At 39.7% G+C, this 23,603-nt stretch overlaps 1 protein-coding gene across 1 annotated transcript in view; it reads right to left on the reverse strand.

Moving 5' to 3' along the window:
- The window catches only part of Prkar2a (protein kinase cAMP-dependent type II regulatory subunit alpha), an 81,963-nt gene that overhangs the window by 47,410 nt on the left and 10,950 nt on the right, over nt 1-23,603 (reverse strand). The window contains exon 3 of the mRNA XM_033759678.1: nt 4,902-4,916. Within this exon, the coding sequence (XP_033615569.1) occupies nt 4,902-4,916 (15 nt within the window). The remainder of the gene's footprint in view (nt 1-4,901; nt 4,917-23,603) is intronic.

Genomic DNA, 23,603 nt, shown 5'->3' on the forward strand with positions numbered 1-23,603 from the left:
AACATTTTTTTTTTTTTTTTTTTTTTTTTTGAGACAGGTCTCTCTATATATTCCAGGCTGGCCTTGAACTCACTATATAGCCCAGGCTGGCCTCAAACTCATGGCGATCCTCTCACCTTAGCCTCTTAAATGCTGGGACTACAGATGTGCACTAGCAGTTTTCTGCAAACATCTTTGACAACAGAACTAAGGATCTTAAAATCAAGTTGAGGAGGGAAAATAAATGAAATTAAGTTTGAGGGTTGGTTCATAGTCTTCCATATTCAACCACAAATGATAATAAAAAAATATAGAAAATAAAAATTTTCTGAAGCCAAGGTACAACCCTAGCACTCTGGGAGGCTAAGGTAGGAATATCCCAAGTTTGAGCCCCATCTGGGCAACTTAGTGAGAACCTGTCTCAAAATGAAATATAAAAAAAGAGCTGGGGATATAGCTCAATGAGAAGGTCCTGGGTTCAATTCCCAGGATAAAAGATAGATAGACAGACAGACAGACAGACACAGAGATAGACTGACAGAAAGAAATAAATAATAGAATGATCAAAGCTCTTTATCAGCTGAGTACAGTGGCACAGGACTATTATTTCAATGTACTTAAACTGGCAACCTTATTCTCTTCCTGCCAAGTACTGGGCTCTGAATCCAGGGCCTTCACAATGAGCTACATCTCTCCAGCCCTTATCTAAATTTCTGAGACAGTGTCTAGCTAAGTCACTAAGTGCTCAGACCCAGCTCAAATTTAGATCCTCCTGCCTCAGCCTCCAAGAGTGCCAGGATTACAGGTGTGTACCACCTAGCTGATTAATTTCACTTTTGTTCACATCCATGTCCCATCTAATTTGCATCATTCAAAATAAATAATAAGCCAGGCATGAAAGCACATGTCTGTAATCCTAGCACTTGAGAGGCTGAGGCACGAGGATCATTCCAAATTCAAGGCCAGCCTCAACTACACAGTGAGACCCTTTCTCCAAACAAACAAACAATAAAGTTTCCAAATTAGGTAATGTTATGATATTAAAAAGTGAAATTTTAATATTCTTAAAAGATAATCTTCAGAGCTATTATATACTAACATCTAAATTCCTTTTTTTTTTTTTTTTTTTTTTTGGTACCAGGGATTGAACTTGGGTCCTTGTGCTTGCAAGGCAGGCCACCGAACCACTGAGCTAAATCTCCGGCCCCTAAATTCCATTTTAAAGTAAATGAACATTACACTAAAATTAAAAATAAGCTGGGCATGGTGGTGCACACCTGTAATCCCAGCAGTCTAGTGGATCCTCCTCTAGCAGGATCACCACAAGATTGAGGTCAGCCTGGACCTATACAGTAGTTCAAGGCCAGCCTGAACTACATAGTGAGATCCTGTCTCCAACAAAAATTGAAAATAATTATTAAGGTATACTTCCCCTAGACATGGTGGGCTTTCTTTCATACAGGGTCAATATATTAATGAGATTTTTTTTTCAGTGCTAGGCAAGCCCTCTACCACTGAGCTTTATCCCCAGCCTTTTTACTTTTTATTTTGAGACAATATCTTGTTAGGTTGCCCAAATTGGCCTTTAACCTTCAATCCTCCTGTCTCAGCCTACCGAGTAACTAGGTAACAACATCCAGCTTGTATACTGTTTTTGTCTTTAATATTCAAAGTTTAATCTGAGTATTTTTATTTTTTTTAAAATGTATTTAGGGTTGGAACTGTAGCAGCACTTGCCTGACATTCATGAGGACTGGGTTCCATCCCTGGCTCACCAAAAAAACTAAAGAATGAAAAGAATACACAAAATAACCCTTCATCCTTGAAAAAAGAGAAACTTCAGAATTAGTGAAAAACAAACTGAAGATGGCTCAGACAGACAAAAAAAATGAAGTCTCTAAAATAAAAACTTGCAAGACAAGCATCATTTATCGTAAGACTAGAATTATTTTCTCATATAGCTTGACTCAAAAGTCATGTGATTAGAACAAATAGGCAATAACTCACAAGAAAAACACATGGAGCCACCACTGATACACTTTACAACTGTCCCTCACTTCCTTCACAATGAAAAAAATGGCAAAATTAATCCACCTACCAGAAAAATAAGACAATGAGATCAGGCCAACAAGTGTATGTCGGGTGACCCTTCTATGTCATACACTGTTTTACAATTTGGGAGACTTTAGCAGACAGAACAAAGTCCCCTGACTTTATGGAGCTTGCATTCAGAAGTGAGGGTGATGGGAGAGACTGTCCTTGAATCATCTGAAACACATGTGTCTGTCACTCAGTTAGACAGATCAAGTGCACACCAGCTTATCCTTAAGCTTATGAGATTTCCATAATTAAGAAACCAAAGAACATGATTACAAAATGTAAGTTATAAAACTCAATGAAACAAGAGTGCTATCAGAGAATACCTTAAAGAATTAGACATCAAAATTACAGAACTGTCAGGCTTGATCTGGCCATGACCTGGTTAATGATTGTGTTGTTCAATTCCAAGTTAGTTTTAGCAGATACATAAAACCGCAGCTCTTAGCATAAACATGCTGCTCCTTCAGGAGGCTAAACAACAGAAGCAGACTGTGCTGTCTCCCAGCAAACAAACAGAACAGAATATCACAGAAAAAAAAAAAATACAAAAAACTACAAAGTATAGCACAAAATCTTCCCAGTGCTAAGTTACCTGATAACATCCATACATGTGCCTCAACTGCTACATGGACCCTGACCATAAATATTTGCTCCAACCCCATATGTGACAAACAAGACAGATCCTTTCCCAATCTCCTATAAATCTCCCTACTTTTTTCTTTGTTCACCACTGAGATTCTCTAAGCCAGGGTCATCCAGACACCAAAGGTAGAGTGGTCATTCCTTTGCTATTGAATCCACTTGTTTACAAAAGCAAGCTAAGACTTGAGTGAGAGGACCCAAGTTTTGAATTCCATTCCCAGGCCACACCTGCATTCTCGTGGACAAGAGAAGAATGAATGTGGTGTTGCAGAGACAGGAATACTAGAAGTAGTCCTTGCCTCAGAAGCCCCTCCATGGCTGGGTTGAGTCTCAGGAGACCTTCTAGTAAGAGTGTGTACTGCTCTTTTCTTGTTGTTGTTTTGTTTTTGAGGCAGGGTCTCACTATGTAGCTGGCCTTAAACTCACTATATAGCCCAAGCTGGCCTCCACCATGCTGACCCTCCTGCCTCAGCCTCCAGAATGCTAGGATTATAGGCATGAACTACTACGTCTAATACTGCACTTATCTGGGAGAGAAAAACCAGTCTATAGTCATGCAAAAATGGGAGGGACCATCTTGTCCCTCTACCTTATCATCAGCCCAGAGTTGCAGATCAACCACAGTCTGGCAACCCCTTTGCTGAGGAAGACATGGCCAATGCCAGGAGGTAGTCTCGAGTCTTGAAAGATTTATCCCTTACATATATTAGTTGTCCTCCACTTGTATTACAGATCTTTCCCTAGCAAGGATATGGGATACTTGGGCATGTGTACAATTGGGTGAGACAAAATGTATCTGTCTATCCAAAATCACATCTAAATATTCCAAAAATGACCTAGATTTTTACTTTCCTCCCACTGCCATTATAGTAGTGAGGTAGATGAGGGGGAAAAACTGGTTAAGCAAGTGGGTGTGACCTGTCAGTTTGGGGAACCCAGGATACATGTGTAGAACATAATGACTCTACAACGCTATAACGAGACCAATCAGAAAGTCTGCAACTCTTCATTTACATTTGGCCTGAAACCTAGGAGGCCTTTGATATGACATCTTAGAGTAATTCCTAGAAACACAAAAACTAAAACTGACTCAAGAAGAAAATCTGAAGAGACTTGTAACAAGTAAGGACATCAGGGCCAGGGAGAGCTCGTGCTCAGGCAAGGAGGAAGGGGAAGAAATGGCAGATTGTGGTGCTACGGGCTGTGTAGATATTATGCCTTTAGTTGTTGCTTTAGAAAACCTAAATTTAAAAAGAGTAAAAAAAGAAATGAGCCTCCACCACCTCCTCTTTGATGATATCCCATTTCACAGACAATGTCCTCTGTGCTGTATTTGCCAATGAAAGTGGACAATTTTTACTTCTAGCAGATAAATGTAAGTAGCAGTGCAGGGATGACCTCTGCTTCCTGTACCTTGATATGCAAAAGGCTCTCCTAATACTCCACATTCAAACTGAAAAGGAATATTGAAATCTCTAATGAAGCTGCTGTGTGTATTTATGAATATTAATTAATAAAAACTGTTTGGACGGTTTACCTTAAAAAGGAAGAAAGACTTAACAAAGAAGATGAAAGACTTATACACTGAAAACCACAAAACATGGCTAAAAGAAAAACTCATTTCCTAACTTATCATATGCCACTACATTAACAGCATAACAAAACAGTCATCACTGGCCAGATAATGTGGGCACACACCTGGAATCTGATGCAAGGAGGATCTTGAATTCAAAACAGGTATTGGTAACTCAGTGTAACACTGATTGAAAAAAAAAAAAATTAAAAAGGGCTCAAGTCATATAGCTAAGGGTACAGCACTTGCCTAGTATATGCAATGTCAATCCCTGGTATTGCTTAAAAATAAACAAATATAAACCTTTTTATTGGTATATATGTTTGCAATATATACTAATTATATTTATTGGAGGGCTGGCATATACATAAAAATATGTAATGCCGCATATAAATACATAACATCTTGATCATTTTCAATTCCCATTAACTCTCTCCCCCCAATACTTTTTCATCTGCATGCTTCTTTAACTTATAATAATAATTTAGAAATTACAATATATTGACCTAAAATTTTAAAATGGTGAGCCACTTAAAACCACTGTTAGGACTGCAGCTGTAGCTCAGTAGAATACTTGCCAACTGGGCCAGGGCATGGTAGCACACACCTGTAATCCCAGCACTCAGGAGGCTGAGGCAGGAGGATCGTTGTGAGTTCGAGACCAGCCTGGGCTATATAGCGAGTTCCAGGTCAGTCTCAACTACATAGTGAGATCCTGTCTCAAAAAGCCAAAAAAAAAGAATACTTGCCAAGCACTCACAAAGCCCTGAATACCATCTCCAGCACCACAACAAAATAAAATATGGTTACTATTAAAAGTTTAAAGTAATTTATCATGTATAAATAATTTTTTAAATTTCTAAAGTATTTCCTGTTACTGTGAAATGAGTTCAAAAGTATTAAAAGATGCTGACACTATAGTGGAAAAATATAATTAAAAAATGAAACTACAGGAGTTGGGAATTTAGCTCAGTGGTTCCACTACCTGCCTCGAAAGGGCAAGGTCCTGAGTTTGATCCCCATTACCAGAAAATAGGGGCCAGGGATTTAGCTCAGTGGCACTGCACCTGCCCTGCAAGCGCAAGGTCCACCTAAATTCGATCCCTAGTACAAAAAAAGAAACAGACCTCAAAAGCTTGAATGAATTAGTGAAGGTAAACGAAAGGAGTAAAAAAAAAAAATGCTGCCTGATAAACTTAGGCTATGTAATTTCTATTTTTTTGGTACCAGGGATTGACCTCGGGACCTCACATTTACAAGGCAGGTGTGGTGCCACTGAGCTAAATCTCAGGCCCCTCATGCTATGTAATTTCTAATTAGTACATGTGCACCAGACAAAGCAGGCAACTAGTATAACAACCATGGGGAAACCCTCCAGCAAGAAACAATGCCCAACATGCTCTTTTTTTTCTATTATAAACAAATATTATAGGGATTCAGAAGACTTAACAGGTTACCTGATCTGAAAAATTTATCTCAAAAACATTGAGTGCTATCTCAGTGGAAACTAAAATTTACCATCTTTAATAGAACAAACTCCAAAATACTGACACACTCTGAAAAGTAAAACATGGTTCTTTGTATAAGTGGACAATTCTATGTGGTAAATAACATTAAGAACATACTGCCTGGGTGTGGTGCACACCTGTAATCTCAGTACTCTGGGAAGCTGAGACAGAAGGATTGCAAATTCAAGCCCAGTCTAGACAATTTAGTAACTTGCTTGCCTAAAAAATAGGACTGGGATGTACTTTAGTGTGAAGGCCCTGGGTTCAATCTCCAGTAATGAGAGAGAAAGAGAAAAAAGGAGAGACAGAGACAGAGAGACAGACACGCTGGGAAAATTGAGAGCATTTTGAAGATCTCTCTTTTTTGCGGGTGGGGGGATTGAAGTCAGGACCTTGCGCTTGCCAGGCAGGTACAGGCATGGCGCCACTGAGCTAAATTCCAGTCCCAGGTCTCTCATTTTAAATTCAAATGTGATGAACAAGATAACAGAATCTTCCTTACAAATGTCACAGGAAATGGGATAAAACTGAAGAATCAAAAATAACCAACAGCGACAAATCAAAATTCAAGAGGTCACAAGATTCCACAGCTATTGAAAAGGCCTAGAATGCACTGAAATGGCTCACTAATAGCAAAACACATGCAAAGCTGGGCAGAGAGCACGTTGGCAGCATTGGCTATATAGAGAGACAGAGGACAGCAGAGTATTAAAGAGGGCTTCATATACACAGCCTAATACTGTAAATGTCAAAAGTGAAATATGAAGCAGATGTCAGGGCAAGCCCCTAAAAAGGATAAAAGCAATGAAGGGCTTTCCAGGAAGGGCTGCCTTCAGTAAGCCCCAGCATGCCAGGCCCCCCACAGGCTAGGGGTGATAAGAGTATCTCTGCACAGATGAAACAGCTGCCTAAAGAAAGGTGCTAAAGACAGGAAAGTTTTGGGAGGAGTGTAAATCTCCGGGATGACTGGAAACAAAAGTGATAGAGAAAATACTCTTGAAGGAAGGACCATTCAACCAGCCAGGAAAAGACCCAAGAAAGTATTCAGCAATACAATTGGGGATAAGAACCAAACAATGTACTAAGAGGCTCGTGACTGTCTCACAATTTTTTTCTTTCTTTCTTTTTTTTTTTTTTTTTTTTTTTTGAGACAGGGTCTCACTACTCAGGCTGGTCTCAAACTCACAGCAATCCTCCTGCCTCAGCTTCCTGAGTGCTGGGATTACAGGTGTGCGCCACCACACCTGGCTCTCACAATTTTTAAAAAGAAAAAAAAATCCATCATTTCACACAAACAAATTCATTTTGCTTTCTCTGCAGATCAGAAGGGGAAAGGATTATATATTTTCTTCACTTTTTTTCTTTCTGTAGAACAGCATGATTAAATGAAGATATATAGTCATCAAAGCTAAAAATAAATAGTGCATTTGTAGTTTCCACTGCTACATGCGAATATGTGGTAATAACAAGGCCTAACTCACTGAGTCTTATCTCTTGTCTGTCCACATTTTATTTTACTTTATTTTTTTATTTACTTTTGGAATCAGTCTTGCTCTGGAGTTCAGGCTGGCCTCAAACTTTCAGCAATCTTCCTACCTCACCTCCCCAGTGCTGGGATTACAGGTGTTCACATCACACCTGGCATTTGTCCAGCATTTTATATTCATTTTCCCACTATCTGCTTACAGAAAGACTCTGATCCCATTAGGACCTCTGACTATATAATTTACACACCATATTTCCTTGAAAATAAGATCAGCCTTATATTGATTACTGCTCAAAAAAATGCAATAGGAATTAACTTCAGATTATACTGTGATTAGCAAGCCCTGGTTCAGTGGGCATCAGATACATAGGTGGGTGACCAAAATAGATGGACTCATACTCCCATCCCTTTCCAAGAACTCCTTTGATCTTTCCAGATCCCCTTCCTACATGACTTGTTTCTCTACTGGATCAATATTAGCTAAGCAACTACACTTCCAACTCTACAGGTTGACTGTTGTTTGACCCACATGGTACCCCATTATGATTTTGCGTATAAATTATGCCTGACAAAGAGTGTTGGTGGCCACTCACTTAGGACCACTCCTGGAAAATCATGAGCTATTCTTCTCCCTATTGCCTATAAATTTTCCTTATCTTCTTCCTTTGGTTCATGACTTCATTCCTTGAAGTTGTGAGACCATGAACTCAGAACATTTGATATCTAACAGGTTGGGAGTAAAATTTTTCCTGTATCACTACCCTTCTTCCTTTCCTCTTGGCAGAGGAGACTTTCTAAAGTTCACTGGATAGTGGAGACAGTTACTGATTTAGGTTAGTTAAGTGGCTTAGGAACAAGAAGATAACAGATTCAAGATGAGAAAAAATGTAAACAGTTTAATAACAGACCAACTGTCTCAATGTTTACTCTACAAATGTCAATCAAATGGTATCCTTATAGCTGGGCATGGTGGCATATGCAAGTAATCCCAGCACTCGGGAGGCTGAAGCAGGAGGATTGCGGTGAGTTTGATATCAGCCTGGGCTATACAGTGAGTTGCAAGGCAATCTGAACTACATAGTGAGACCCTGTCTCAAAAAAACCAAAAAAACGACCCCCCAATGGTATCCTTATAATTAGTATTCAAGATGAACATTATTCAATCTACAAATAAGGATGCTGTTGTAAATTCTAAAATTGTAAAATGTCAGCGCTACAGAGTACCTATGAGGTCATCTGGTCCTGCTATGGCAAGTAGGCTTTATCTCACAAGGTAACTAAATGATGTCACTGATGCACCTGTCATCCTTGACTCCTTCTCTTTTATTACTCATATGGACTTCTTTTCCCCCTTGTACTTACTCCCCGGGGGATCAGTCTACCAGTCACCATTCTCCACTTATTCTAGACTGGAGCATATCATTTTCTGTGGGATGACTTGAAGTAGTCTCCAAACCTGTCTTTCCACTGCCAATTCTACTCCACAACCTTTTATTTTTCCCTGGGAACCAGGGACTGAACTCAGGACCTTGCACTTTCCAAAACCATCTTCACATATTCATCAGAAAGATCCTAAGAGCCAGGCGTGGTGGCACATGCCTATAATCCCAGCACTTGGGAGGCTGTGCCAGGAGGATCGCTGTGAGTTCAAGACCAGCCTGGGCTACATAGTGAGTTCTGGGTCAGTCTCAACTACATAGTGAGACCCTGTCTCAAAAGAAAACAAAAAAACAAACAAAAAATGATCTTAACATTTAAGAAGATGATTTGGAAGCCTGTCCAAGTACTGGGGATTCAACTCAGGGCTTCATGCACACTAGACAAGCAGGTGCTCTACCACTGAGTTATACCTCTAGCTCCTTTTGTTTTTTATTTTGAGACAGTATCTCATTAATCACAATACTACCCTGACTGGCATTAAACTTGTGATCCTCCTGACTCAGCCTCCATAATAGATGAAACCACAGGGGTGCACCACTGTGCCCCGCTATTCTCTAAAGATTTTTAAGTACAAAATGCCTTTAAATCAGCAAGAATTCTACTTCTAGGGTTGGGGATTTAGCTGTGGGGCCATGCCTATCTTGTAAGCACAAATTCCTGAGTTCCATCCCTGGTACACAAAAACAAACAAAATTCCACTCTTAGGAATATGTTCTAAATAAAAAGCACTTATACACACACAGATGTATATGGATATGTACACTACATACTTATGCAATGTGTATATGTGTATATGTGTGTATATATATATATATATATGTGTGTGTATATGTGTGTATATATATATATATATATATATACACACTCAGCATAATTGTTTAATGCAAAAGAAAGATAAAACAAACAAAACAAAACTTCTGAAAGAAAAAGCATATAATCCTAGCACTGAGAGGCTGAGGCAGGAGGACTGCCACAAGTTGGAGGCCAAGGCCAGGATGAACTACACAGTGAGACCTTGTCTCAAAACAAAAAGAAAGGGGAAACAAAAATTGACTAGAAAAATAAAATCATCTGGAATGTAGCTCAATAGTAGAGTGCCTGCCTAATATGCAAGGCCCTGGGTTCAATTCCTAGAACCACCAAAAAAAAAAAAAAGACACATCAAGAAAATATTGATACAGCCATACTCTTAAGTGAAATAAATAGGACACGTGTAAATACTGAAATTTCTCTGGTGTGAAAAACTAAAAGTGTAAATAAGATTCAAATTGTATAACTGATAATGTGAAATAGGAAGAAAAGGGCTAAAGGTGTTGGGCAAGTGGGAAGGATAGGGAAAAGGAAGTAAGGGAAAATGAAAAAATATGAGAAAAGGAAAAAATGGAAACAAGATCTTTGTAAATAGGGGAGGGGGTGAAGGGAGAGCAGGGATATGGGGAAAAAAATGAGAACCAAGATCTGTCACGTAAAGGTACAAGATCCCAATGATGAATGTAACTGTACTGTATACCTAAAAAGCACCAATAAACTCAATAAAAAAAAGATAAAGCTTAAATTTCCTCTATAATATGCGTTTCTGTAGGTTCCACTCTACCTTTCCATAAATGACTTCCATTCAATAGAGATTATATTTCAACAATGGATTTTTTGGGGAGTATTGGGGAACAAACTAGGGTCCTTGTGCTTGTGAAGTAGGCAACGGAACCACTGAGCTAAGTCCCCAGCCCCAACAACGGATATATTTTAAAAGGCTGTGACTTCATATTATTATTGTAAAAAATATAAACTTTATAAACTTGAAATACCAGAAAATAAAGAAAATGTGCACACACACAAAAAAAGAAATTATTGGTACAGAGCTCTCTTGCAGCCATTAAAATGGATGTGATAAACCTATACTAAGCAGGGTGTGGTGATACATGCCTGTAATCCCAGCACTAGGGAGGCTGAGGCAGGAGGATCACTGCGAGTTCGAGAACAGCCTGAGCTACATAGTGAGTTCCAGGTCAGTCTCAACTACATATTGAGACCATGTCTTTAAAAAAAACAAAAACAAACAAACAAAAAAAAACCTAAATAAATAAATAAATAAAGACAGTTTGCTAAATTGCCTACAGTAACCTCAAAATTGTGATCCAGCTGGGCATGGTGGCGCACGCCTGTAATCCCAGCACTCAGGAGGCAGGAGGATTGCTGTGAGTTTAAGACCAGCCTGTGATACATAGTGAGTTCCAGGTCAGTTCTAACTACATAGTGAGACCCTGTCTCAAAAAAAAAAAAAAAAATTTGTGATCCTGCTGAGTAGTAGTAGTGTTATAGGCATGGGCCACTATGCCTAGCATCAATTAAAAAAAAAAAAACAACAGCAAAACACAGGATTTATTATTTTTAGAAAAATCATCTTTGAGATGGGCTTGGTGCACACCTGTAATCCCAGAATTCAGGAGGCTGGAATAGGAGGATTACTCAAGAGGCGAGCCTGGGCTACACAGTGAGTCCATGGCCAATCTGACTACACAGCAAGACCCTGTCTCAAAAGAACAAAACAACAACAACAAAAAATCATCTTTGCACCTCTGTGACCTAACATGGAAAGTAACTCTCATGTCCATTATCAATAAGCCAGTCTGAATTTTTACAAACATTGTTCTCTTGCTTGCTTTACTCTCTGTTCTTCAAAGGATTACCTGTTAAAATAACGAGAAATTGCTTTACCCATAAAAAATTAAAATATTAAAATTTTTATTAATCTTTATCTGAAGATGAATGCATAGGCATATCCATTAATTACATAAAAGCTTATCCTGGACATAGTCATTTGCCTCTATTTCAAACTCAGTTTCTTCTACCATAAAATGAACCCAGATCATTTCCCACACCAGATATGGTGGAAAGGTTCCCCCATATACCAAGTAAACAATCAGGTCTGTAAGCAGCCACAGAAACCAGCTGGGTATCTTCTAATTTGATTCAATTGTGACATTATCTACCTGGAGATAGCACCAAATTCCACAGGTTGAAGACTCAGTCCTTAACACTGCTCCCCACACTTCAAATGTCAGTAACTTATCAGTTTATTATAAGGATATTACAAAGGATACAAATGAAATGTGTAGAGCAAGGATAGGAAAATGGCTGTGGAGCTTCTCAGCCTTCTTTGGCCTGGACAAGCCACCATCCAGGAATTTCCACATGTTCAAGTACCTGCAAGTTCCCTGAATCCTGTCTTTTTATGTGTTTAGGAAGACTTCACTGCATATCTAATATCAATATGCCAAGTGGGTATATTAGTCAGCCTTTTGTTGCTGGGACCAAACTTTGAACATAACACAGTTTAAAGGAGAAAATATTTGTTTTGGCTCATCATTTCAGAGGTTTCAGTCCAGGGTTGGCTGCTTCCAAGGCAGAAATGGCATGGTAGGGGAAAGCTGCTCACCTCAAACAACCAGAAAGCAGAGAGAGAGAACAGGGAGAGAGGAAAGGAGTGTAGACTAGACATACTTTTCAAAGGCACACCCTCAGTTATCTACTCCCTTCAACTGGCCCACTTCCTAGCAGGCCATGCAGTGATGAACTTATCAGTAGACTAGTTCATGATTAGTTAGTTCATCATCTCCAGGCCCCATCTCTAAACACTGTTGCATTGTGGATAAGCCTTCAATACATGAGTCTGAGGACACACTTCATGTTCCTAGAGAAATCCAGCAAGGCTATTCAGATTCTTCTCTACCACTCTGTGCAACATTTCTTCCTCCTGGGTATGGGACAGGACCCCTTCTGATAATCTAGGTCACAGAAAGCTGGCAAAGATTAATTTCTTTAACCTACTTTGGGGAAGAGAAATTCTAGTTTCTACAGTCTTTCTTGGGGAAGGAGTGAGGAGCCAGGAACCAGAGACAGACCAAACCAAAAACAATCATGATATCACATTTGGTCACTGCTTGTCTAAGTTGATTTCAAAACTCAGTAATAAGCCATAAACTGCAAGCTAAAAACCATAGCTCTGGAATGCACAGCAATTCTCAGATTGATAAAAGAGGGGGCAATGCCTGTGCCATTTTATAAGTGTTCTCAAGATGTTCTGTCCTCCTACCTTGTACTAAAACCAACAGGTAGTAGCCAGAACCTTCCAATTTATGACACAAGTAGTGTCTGAATAAATTAATTCACTATTTGACCTATTATGTACCAGACACTGTATTACCAAATGGAGAAATGTGGAATTTACATTCTAAGGGAAAAAAATAACAGAAGATGTTCTATCAGGTTACCATGAATATAAAGACTGATCAAAAAATAATGTTTAGGGACAGGAGATTTAGCTTAGTGGCACTGCACCTGCCTTGCAAGTGCAAGGTCCTGAGTTTGATCCCCAGTACCAAAAAAAAAAATAATAATATTTAAATTTTAAAATCACTATAGTAGGCCAGGGATTTAGCTCAGTGGTTCTGCCACCTGACTCCTAGGTGTAAGGTCCCTAGTTTAATCCTTGGTACAAAAAAAAAAAAAAATTATAACAGTAAAGGACAGGTCTGGGGATTTAGCTCAGTTTCACCACCTGCCTTGCGAGCACAATGGCCAGAGTTCGATCCCCAGTACCAAGAAAAAAAAAAAACAAAAGAAACCCAAAAACAGTAAAGGACACGTTTGCCATAAATTCCCCTCGATGCACTCTCCCTGCTTTGAACATACTTATCCCATTATACTTGCCACTTTCTGCAACAGTTCTGGAAGTGAGTGTCTTTATGAGGTGGGACCAAAAATACAGTAAGTGCTGCTGCTGCACACTATCCAAAGGAAAGGTAGGCTCATAAAAACATCACAATGTGTAGTCATCCACTTTATTCACCAGATCTGATACCATGAGATATCAAGCTCTTCCCCAAAGTCAAAATGACAATAAAAGGTAAACATTTTCAATTGATTCGTGACACCAAGGTAGCTACAAAAACAAAACAAAGTCATTCACATAACAGAAGGAAAAGGCAGAATTAGAGAGCAGAGTGAAAGGTACATACAAAAGTGTGCCCTAACCAGGAGTGGTGGCAAACACCCATAATCCCAGGACTCTGGCAGACTGAAGCAGAAGGATCACAAGTTCAAGTCAAGCCTAGTCAATTTAGCAACTAAGTGAGACCCTGTCTTAAAATACAGAAGGGCTGGGATGTAGCTCAGTGCAAAGGCACTGGGTTCAATCTGCAGTACTGAAAGAGAAAAAAAAACAAAAAACTGGTAACTGAGTTCTAGCCAGTAGGTTATAGGTGGAATTAATGTTGCCAATCCAGGCTGGCCCCTAAAAATCCTCCCAATGGAATCTTTCACAATCTCTTCTTTCTTTCAAACAGACGCACAGGATCCAGCAGAAAATTGACACTCCACAGCCTTTCCCAGACAGGATGTTCTGAGAGAACTAAGCCTTAAAATGACTGGAGTGACAATTCCCTCAGTTTTCCCAAGGACAGGATAAAGCCAGTTCCATTCCTAGAAAGTAGAGAGAGGGTAACTCATTATATACAATGGCTATCATAGGGCATAGTTCTTTTTCTTAAACTTCCAGTTGAGAAGATCTATTCTAGGGGATTAAGAGTTGAGAAGATCTATTCTAGGGGATTAAGGAACGAGGGTCTAAATGAGCACATAGAACAGAGACCTAGCTAAACTGATGCATTATGGACTATGACCTAAGTGAGGAGAGAGAAAAATTAAAAGCCAGGTATGGAGCTGAGGATTTAGCTCAGTGATTTCCCTGCCTGCCTCGAAAGTGCAAGGTCCCAAGTTCAATCCTTGGTACTGAGGGGGAAAAAAAAAAACCAGGTACAGTGGCACACACATGTAATCCCAACACTCTGAGAGGCTGAGGCAGGAGGATCACAAGTTTGAGCACAACACAGGCAACTCAGCAACTTAGTGAGACCCCATTAAGATAAAAAATAAAGAGCTGGGAATGTACAACAGTGGGTTCAATCCCAAGTACCCAGGGGGAGGAAAAGCCTACATTCAAAAGGATAAGTCTTATCAGTAAAAGATTATAATTCATACATAAGAATCCATGAGTCCATACTAATCTATATTAATAAATACATGGGTAAGAAGGTATGATAGTTAAGCTTAGCTGTCAAAGTGACTGGATTAAGAGACTAACAGCTAGGTTAGGAGACAGTACACACACCTATGGATGTGCTATAGGGAGAGGGCTTGTTGGAATAAGCCCCTGGAGGCTGTTGCTCTTCCCCCGAGCTTTATTTCCCAGTGCCATAAAGGGAGAGGCTTTCGCAGGGAGTGGTGGCATATGCCTATAATCCCAGCACTATGGAGGTTGAGGCAGGAGGATTGTTGAGAGTTCCAAAGCAGCCTGAGCTATATAGTGTATTCAAGGCCAGACTTAACTATATAGTGAGACACTGCCTCAAAACAAAAAAAGAAAAGCGAGCAGGTTTTTCTCCACACACCCTTTTGCCTCAATATTTCTCCTTGGAATCCACCATGGACTGAAATCTCTGAAACAGGGAGTCAACTTAAGCTTCTCCTCAATTTAAATTGCTTGTGTCAGGTATTCTATCCTGTAACAAGAAGAAAGTTGTCTAACACAGAAGGGGAAGCTCTTTCTTGTAATAGAACCCCAATCCATAAAATACAGAATGCTCGCTGGTATGAGGCTTGTCTAACATGAAGCAAGGAGCCAGGTTCAAACCCCATCACAGAAAAAAAAAATTATAGAAAAAAATTTCACTAATAATAGCATTATAAACTTATGTGAGGATAAACTTAAGAAATGTAGGGCCAGAGATTTAGCTTAGTGGTGCTGCCACCTGCCTTGAAAGCACAAGATCCCCATTTCAAACCCTGGTACCAAAAAACGGAAAGAAGAAAGGGAGGGCGGGAGGGAGACAGGGGAGCGGGGAGGGGATCTGGCTGAATGTGGTGGTGTGGTGTACACCTATAATTCCAGCACTCAGGAGGCTGAAGCAGGAGGACTGGTACAAGTTCAGCAGCAAAAACCCGACCCATAAAACCAAAAAAAAAAAAAAAAAAAAAAAAACCAAAAAACAAAAAAAACAAAAAAAAAAAAAAAAAAAAAAAAACAACCAAAAAACCAAAAAGCAACAACAACAAAAAAAACAAAGACCTATATTAACAAAAAATAATTAAGGTTGTGGGCCAGGGATATAGCTCAGTGGCACTCACACCTGCCTTTCAAGAGCAAGGTCCTGAGTTCAATCCCTGGTACCAAAAAGAAAAAGAAAAAAAAATTACGGAAATTGATGGCATTTGTTTTGTTTTGTTTTGTTTTTTGTTGTTTCTTTTGGTACCAGGGATGGAACTTGGGCCCTTGCACTTGTGAGGCAGGCAGTGGAACCACTGGAGCCAAATCCCCAGCCCTGATGGCATTTTTTAAACATTAAAAATGATCAAACTTGGCATTACCAGTAATGAGACAAATAAAACATGTACTCCTGCTATAATGCACTAAGTCCACCACAGGTCCAATCTGTGATATTCTTACCACTGATATTTTCACCCAAAATGCATAACCTAAATTCAATCATGAAGAAAGAGACAAATCCAAATTGAGAGACATTCTATAAAATAACTGGCCAGTACTTTTAGAAATATCAAAATCTGCTGGAGATTTAGCTCAGTGGCATCATGCCTGCCTGGCAAGCACAAGATCCTGAGTTCAATTATCAGTATTGGGGAAAAAAAATTTTTGGATGTCTAAAATGATGTGGAAAAAAAATGGAATCCAGGTACAGTGGTGCACACTTTCCTAGCACTTGGGAGACTGAGGCGGGAGGATCACTGCAAGTCTGAGGCCAACCTGGGATACATAGTGGGTTCAAAGCCCACCTGGAATATATTATAAGATCCTATCTTTAAAAAAAAAAAAACTCAAGGGCCGGGGATTTAGCTCAGCGGTTCGGTGGCCTGCCTCACAAGCACAAGGACCCGAGTTCGATCCCTGGTACCAAAAAAATAAAAATAACTCAAAACTTTATATTCTCCTTGTCTGCATTTGTCCTCCATCCTGGCCTTTTTGCCATTTCCTCTTACTTCAAGATCTTCTCTTAGAATACCTTCCCACAACTTCACTTAGTTAACTCCTGTTTCAATCTCTTCAATTGAGATAGTGATTACCTCCTCAAAGCCTTACCTGACTTCTGATGAGCTCAAGTTTTCTGTTACCTATTTGGGTTTTAAGAAGCTTCATGAGATGAGTCTGATGTATAGCAAATAAAGAATCACTGTTATAAACTGCTAACATAAATCAGAGTAATTCATAGCTTCTTCAGCCATGAAATGAGGACACCTCTCCAGCAACTCTGTGTTTTAGAAATATTTAATTATTAATTTCAACAGGTTTTTCCATGGTTATGAAGAAAATGGCTGAAGCACTAGTTCTAATGCCCCTAATATTCAGAAGGTGTTGGCACATTTCTGTGAGCAAGGCTGGCTTTAATACACATGTGATTTTGCTCATACCTCAGAGGGTTGTTTTTGATGTTTCCAGTGCTAAAACAGGAAATTAGAGATGGCAAAGCTGGCTGGGGAAACAGAAGTGACTTGTTAATTACAAAATCCCAGATGGACGTAGGGGCATCTACCTGCAATTCCTGCACTTGGGAGACTAGGGCAAGAAGATCACTGAGTTCAAGGCCAACATGGACTATACATTGAAATGCCATCTCAAACAAAACAAAGTCCGAGGACATATATGCTCAGAACAGTTCCCAAATCCCTGCATGTGGACTTCTCATGAGAACTTAAACAGATTTTCAATGGGGTGGGCTAGACCACACATTAGCCTGAGGACTAGGTGATACAAAAAGGGCAGTTACCACTGAGTTTTGGCCTCTATGTTCTCTTGCACAGCGGCCCACACTCATCCTATAGAGTGTACTTCTTTTCCTACTCTTACTTGGCCCAAACTTGCTCTGCAGAGCCTGTTTCTTTTCTTAATTTTAATAAAACTTTGCTATCATTTGTGCTTGTCTTGACAATTCTTCCTTAGGACAGAACCCAGAAATCACCTCCAAAGGAAACTTCAGCACCCCAAACACAGTAAAAAGTACTAGAGACTAAACCTAGGGCCTTGCACACACTAGACAAGTGCTGTACCACTAAGCCATATTCCTAGGCCCCAGTTATCTTTTCTTGTATTTTAAAAAAGAAGTTAGGCCAGGGATTCAGCCACCTGCCTTGTCAAGCACAAGGATCTGAGTTTGATCCCCAGTACCAGGGGAAAAAAAAGAAGTTAGTTTTACTGTTTTTCTTTTTTTTTTTTTTAAGACAGGGTCTCACTATATAGTTCAGGCTGGCCCTGAACTTATTTTAGATAGGTGCATTAATTGCATGTCTTGTAGGCAGCTAGACAGGGACCCCCCCTTCAAGGCGCCAGCCCTCTAAGAGCCAACAAAGTGAGGAGCTAACATGGAAAACAATTGAGGCACATTCACTGGTTAGCATTATAAAAAGAAGAGATACTATTTCCCATAGAGATAGCAGTTATTGATATTCTACATGGGAAATTCCTTGTATGTGACTTGTTTTCCAATTTGATCCCCATTTAATCAATATTACCTGGGCGGCTGTACTTGTTATCTTATTATTTAGTTATGGTTTTGTCCCACCTCATAAATTTTTACTGGGTCTTACAGTTTTGTCCCAGTTTGCATCAGCCTCACCACATGGCTTTGCTGTATTAAACCCTTTGAAAAGTGGGGTGGGTGGGCAACCCACTTTCTCGTTTTCCTTCTGACTCTCTTAGACAGAAGCTTTCTTTCTCTCAATTTTTCCTACTCTTAACCTCTGCTGTTCCTACAATTCATTCTTTGATTTTTAGAGAACAGGAACTCATGTTTCAGATATCTAACGGGTTTGGGAGTTATATCTATTCCCCCTATATCAAACTCACTATGTACCCCAGGCTGGCCTTGAACTTGTGGCGATCCTCTTGCTTCAGCCTCCTGAATGCTGGGACTACAGGCACGTGGTGCCACCATATCCAGCTTTTTTATTATTACTACTTCTCTTATCTTGTCTCTTATGTCTCTCTATTATTTCCATCCAAACCCTCCCTGTGCCCCAAATAAGAACATTTTCAGAGCCTATCTATGTGTACTCACTTCTCCCCCCCTCATCTTTCCAGGCAATTTCTATATTCCCCTGGAACACTATACATTTAGAATGAAGACATTCTAGACACAAGGTATTGGTTATTTGTCATGGACTCCTAGAAGACAGACATTCTGTCAAACTAATCTCTAAATCCAGCTTCTAGCCCATTACTCAGCACAAAATGCATTTAGAATTTACTGACAGGATGCATAAATAGTCCTAGCCAACCTTGGGCCTACAGAAAATCTCTTAACAGTAGCACAGTTCATTTAATCTAATCTAAACAATGTTCATTTAATCTAATCTAAACAATGTTCATTTAATCTAAGCCTCTCTTTCCTGGGCAGACACAGAGCAAGTTTAGTTATACAATGTAAACTAAAAAGAGCAACCTACTATAAACCCTGAAGTATTAATACATTACTATGGGGGGGCACAAAAAATTTCATATAAAAAAATAAAACAATACAAGCATCTTTACCAAGCAAAAAGATATTGCAGCACTAGATCTGGGGGTCCCAAATAAGTGATACAAATAATTTTTTAAGTCTCTTCCAGATATTCTTAAGTGAAATAAATAGGATACATATGTGTAAAAACCGAAGTTTCTCTAGTGTGAGAAACTGAAAGTGTAAATAAGAACTAAAAGGTATAAAAGATAAGGTGAAATAGGAAGAAAAGGGTCAAAGGGGGAGGGGAAGTGAGAGAGGTAAGGGAAAAGAAAGAAGGGAATGAATTAATATGAGAAAAAGAGCCGGGTGTGGTGGTGCAAACCTGTAATCCCAGTACTCAGGAGGCTGATGCAAGAGGATCACTGTGAGTTTGAGACCAGCCTGGGCTACATAGTGAGTTCCAGGTCAGCCTCAACTACATAGTGAGACCCTGACTCAAAAACAAACAAACAAAAAGTACGAAAAAGAAAAAAATGGAAATGAAGTTTTTGTAGATAGGGATAGGTGGAGGGGTTGAAGGGAGGTCAAGGGAATGGGGAAAAAATAAGAACCAATGTGGGACTCAACCGCTATGTAACCCCTAGTTAGCCAGCATACAGCAGCACACATTTCTTTCTACCCAGCTCCAAGATAAGATTAACAGAGTTTAAGGATTAAGGATGAATAAGATAGCGACTCAAGGCCTCGTTAGAACAGAACAGCCTGAGGTCTGGAGATGAAAGGCCAGGTGCACCGTATAGCTGACTCCTTTAGATAGATGCCAGAAAACCGACCCCCTGACCCCTGGCCCACTTGCTGTGCTTGCAATCCTCTTCCCTTGACTTTAAAAAACTGTGCTAACCCCTGAGCTGGCGCCTCTCTGAGCTGCTCAGTTCTGAGAGTGCCGTCTGGCCAGACTAATAAGGGTCTATTTACCAACAAGCCTGGTGTGTTCCTTCCTGGATGACTCTCGCTGCTCATCGAGCTCCTGGAGCCTCGCTGAGCTATAGGTCTCAGCATTTTGGAGGCCCTTTGGGCTGTTCAAGGCTCCCGGAAGTAAGGCCCTAGGTCTTTGCATCTGAAGCCATCATTGGGCTATAGGATTCAGCATCGTGAAGGCCCTTTCGGCTGTTCACGCTGCTCGGAGTAGAAGTGAGACTTTAGGTCTTACACCAAAAGATGGATTACGTAAAGGTACAAATTTCCAATGATGAATGTCATTACATTATATACCTTAAATGTACCAATAAAATTAATTTAAAAAATAAAAAATAAAAGTCTCTTCCATTAAAGTGTTTTTTGCTTTGTTTTGTTTTGGGGTTTTTTTGTTTTGTTTTGTTTTGTCTTGTTTTTTTGACAATCTTACTAAATTACCCAGGCTGGCCCAAATTTGCAGTCCTCCTGCCTCAACTTTCTGAGTAGTTAGGTTACAGGCATTCAATGTAGTTTTCTTTGAAAAGTACTACACAAGCATAAGGTCCTGAGTTCCATTTCTGCTACCAAAAAAAAAAGAAGAAGAAGAAAAGTACTAGCATTTAGAGTTGCTATGATGTACCTGCCTGTCAAGCATAAGGTCTTGAGTTTAATTCCTGGTATGAAAAGAAAAAAAGTTGCTATTTTTTTTTTTAAAGTTGCTATGTTAACAACAATCCTCCAAGTACATAAATGTTACAGTTTTTAGAAGAGAGAAATCATTTTTCATTCCGAAATGCACTAGTTATCCATAAACATGAATATATTCTATCAGCAGTAGCATCCAACAGACCCTGCTCTCCAAATGCCTCTCTCTTGATGCAAAGGTGTGAAGAGCTGGTCTACATCTTCGTTCACAGAACAGTCACAGACAAGCACTTCCACCCACATTCAAAACTTCCTTTCCAGCAAAATCTGAGAGTGAACTCAATGATCCTATGTATGAAAGTGGTGATGGGTAAGACATTAAGGATATCAGCTTGTAGAGGGAGAGAGTGTTTCTTTATCAAAATTATATATCTTTAAAGGTAGCCAGGTCCAGCGGTGCACACCTGTAATCTCAGCACTCAGGAGGCTGAGGCAGGAGGATCACCATGAGTTTGAGGCCAACCTAACTACATAATGAGATCCTGACTCAAAAAAGCTTAAAATTTAAAAAAAATTGTTGCTGGCTTCGTTTTTTGTTTGTTTGTTCCCCCTGGTACCAGGAATCGAACTCAGGACCTTGTGCTTACCAGTCAAGTGCAGTGCCACTGAGCTACATCCCTGGCCCTATGCAGCAGCTAGCTATTTTATCCTATTGGATAACTTATTCAAAAAATTTTGGTTAGTTGCAATTTTTCTGCCTCGCACTATGTTCAAGTACTATGCCAACTACTTAAAATACATCATCACATGGAATCCTCATAAAAATCCTGTTACCATCTCATTGTATAACCAAGGCAACTGAGATTCAAGAGAATAAACCCTGAGGTCATACAGCTAGGAAGTAAACAAGCCAGGATTTGATGCATCTAAATTTAACTGAGGAAAAGTAATAATGTGATTAAATAAAATGTTCATTTTATGTTTTTGAAATAAATTCCACCATTCCATTATTTAATTATGGATCCAAAGCTATTGATACATCAGAATCCCACTTTCTTCCTGTAGAGAGATTATGATATAATGTCTGCATTCTGCTGCCGCACCAGAAGATAAATTTCTGTAGGCAGGAGCACCCCTAAACTAGCACTGAGCAGAACTAATGCAGGGTGAAGTGAGGCTTGAAGGCCACAACAGTGTTTAGCTACACCAGTGAGTCCACCCACTTTCCCCCTTCTAGACAGATAACCAGAATTAACTTCTCAAAGTGTCTCTCCCAGACTTGAAGTCCCCATGGGGCTTTATTCCCAACCCTGCTCCCACTTCCAACTTGGCCAAAGGATACAGTACATCACTGAAACTTGCCAGATTACACTGTTCTCACCACCCCAGTATGGTTACTTATTCCAGAATGGGAAGCTGACTAAAGTCAAGCCAGTCAGTGTTCTTCTCAGGAATAAACCAAAGTCGGAACAGAAGAATTGCTCACTCTCTAGTTTAGATCAGGAACTGCTAAAGACACTGGGGAGCCAACAGAGAAACTTTTGCAAGGGAGTAAAAAGGTGAAACATATCAAGATGATTCCAAGGAAATAAGACTCACAATGAGATCAATAATGGACCTATTATAATAACCCTAAGAGAAAAAGAAGAGGGCTTAAACTAAGACGGTAACAATAAGAACAGAGGCAAGAGAACTTATTAGGGAACATTTGAGTATTACTTTTTATCTCACTAGAAATATTTTCTTTAAAGGGAAAGTCTGTGTCCATAAATTCCAAGGGGATGGGGCTTGAGAGAGGGAATGGGATATGGTAAAATAAAATTTATTTTTCGTTTTTTTTGAGACAGGGGTCTCACTATGTAGTTGAGACTGACTTGGAATTCACTATGTAGCCCAGGCTCGTCTTGAAGGCACAGCGATCCTCCTACCTCAGCCTCCCGAGTGCTGGGATTACAGGCCCAGCTACTTTAAAAATAATAATAATAAGGGCTGGGGATTTAGTTCAGGGGTTCTGCTACCTACCTTGCAAACACAAGGACACAAGTTCAATTCCCAGTACCAAAAAAGAGAGAGAAAATAATAATAAATTCCACGTATAGAGATGACCATTGTGATCACTCTATTCATACAATAAGTAGTTTGTGAGCACTTAGAAAAGAATAAGAGAAAAGTATGAGCATGAAGCATATATCATGCTGCTTAATTTCAAATCCCAGTATCACCACTTTTACTAGCCAACCTTGAAAAAATTAACCTCTGAGTCTCAATTTCCTCATCCATAAAAAACAAGATATCCAGGTGTGGTAGCAGATGCCTATAATCTCAGGAAGGGGACTGCAGTGAGTTCCAGGCCAGCCTGTGCTATATGGTGAGCTCAAGGCCAGATAAGAATAGATAAGAGACCATGTCTCAAAACAAAGAAACAATGAAACAGAACAGGAAAATAATAGTAGCTACCTTATAGTACCTGCAGCTTGGCAGAAAAGGAATCCTTTGAACTGGTGATAAAAGACAAGCACCAATTCAGCAGGCAAACAAAAGGGAGAGGACAACACTCCAGTTAGAAAAGAAGGCATACATAGAGGAGGAGAGACCTGAAAAAATGCCTTGACTTATGACTTTTGTCCTCAAAAGAACATTCCCACTTATGGCTAGCCCTGTGGGAAGGAAATGAAATTCAACATGCCCAGAATAGAACCAACTTCACAACTCCTGTTCCTTCAGGCTCCTCTCTATATCAGCAGGAGAGATACCATTCTCTCCCACCA

Source organism: Fukomys damarensis, unplaced genomic scaffold (genome assembly GCF_012274545.1).
Source record: "Fukomys damarensis isolate Sample0158 unplaced genomic scaffold, DMR_v1.0_HiC HiC_scaffold_37, whole genome shotgun sequence".
NCBI lineage: Eukaryota > Metazoa > Chordata > Mammalia > Rodentia > Bathyergidae > Fukomys > Fukomys damarensis.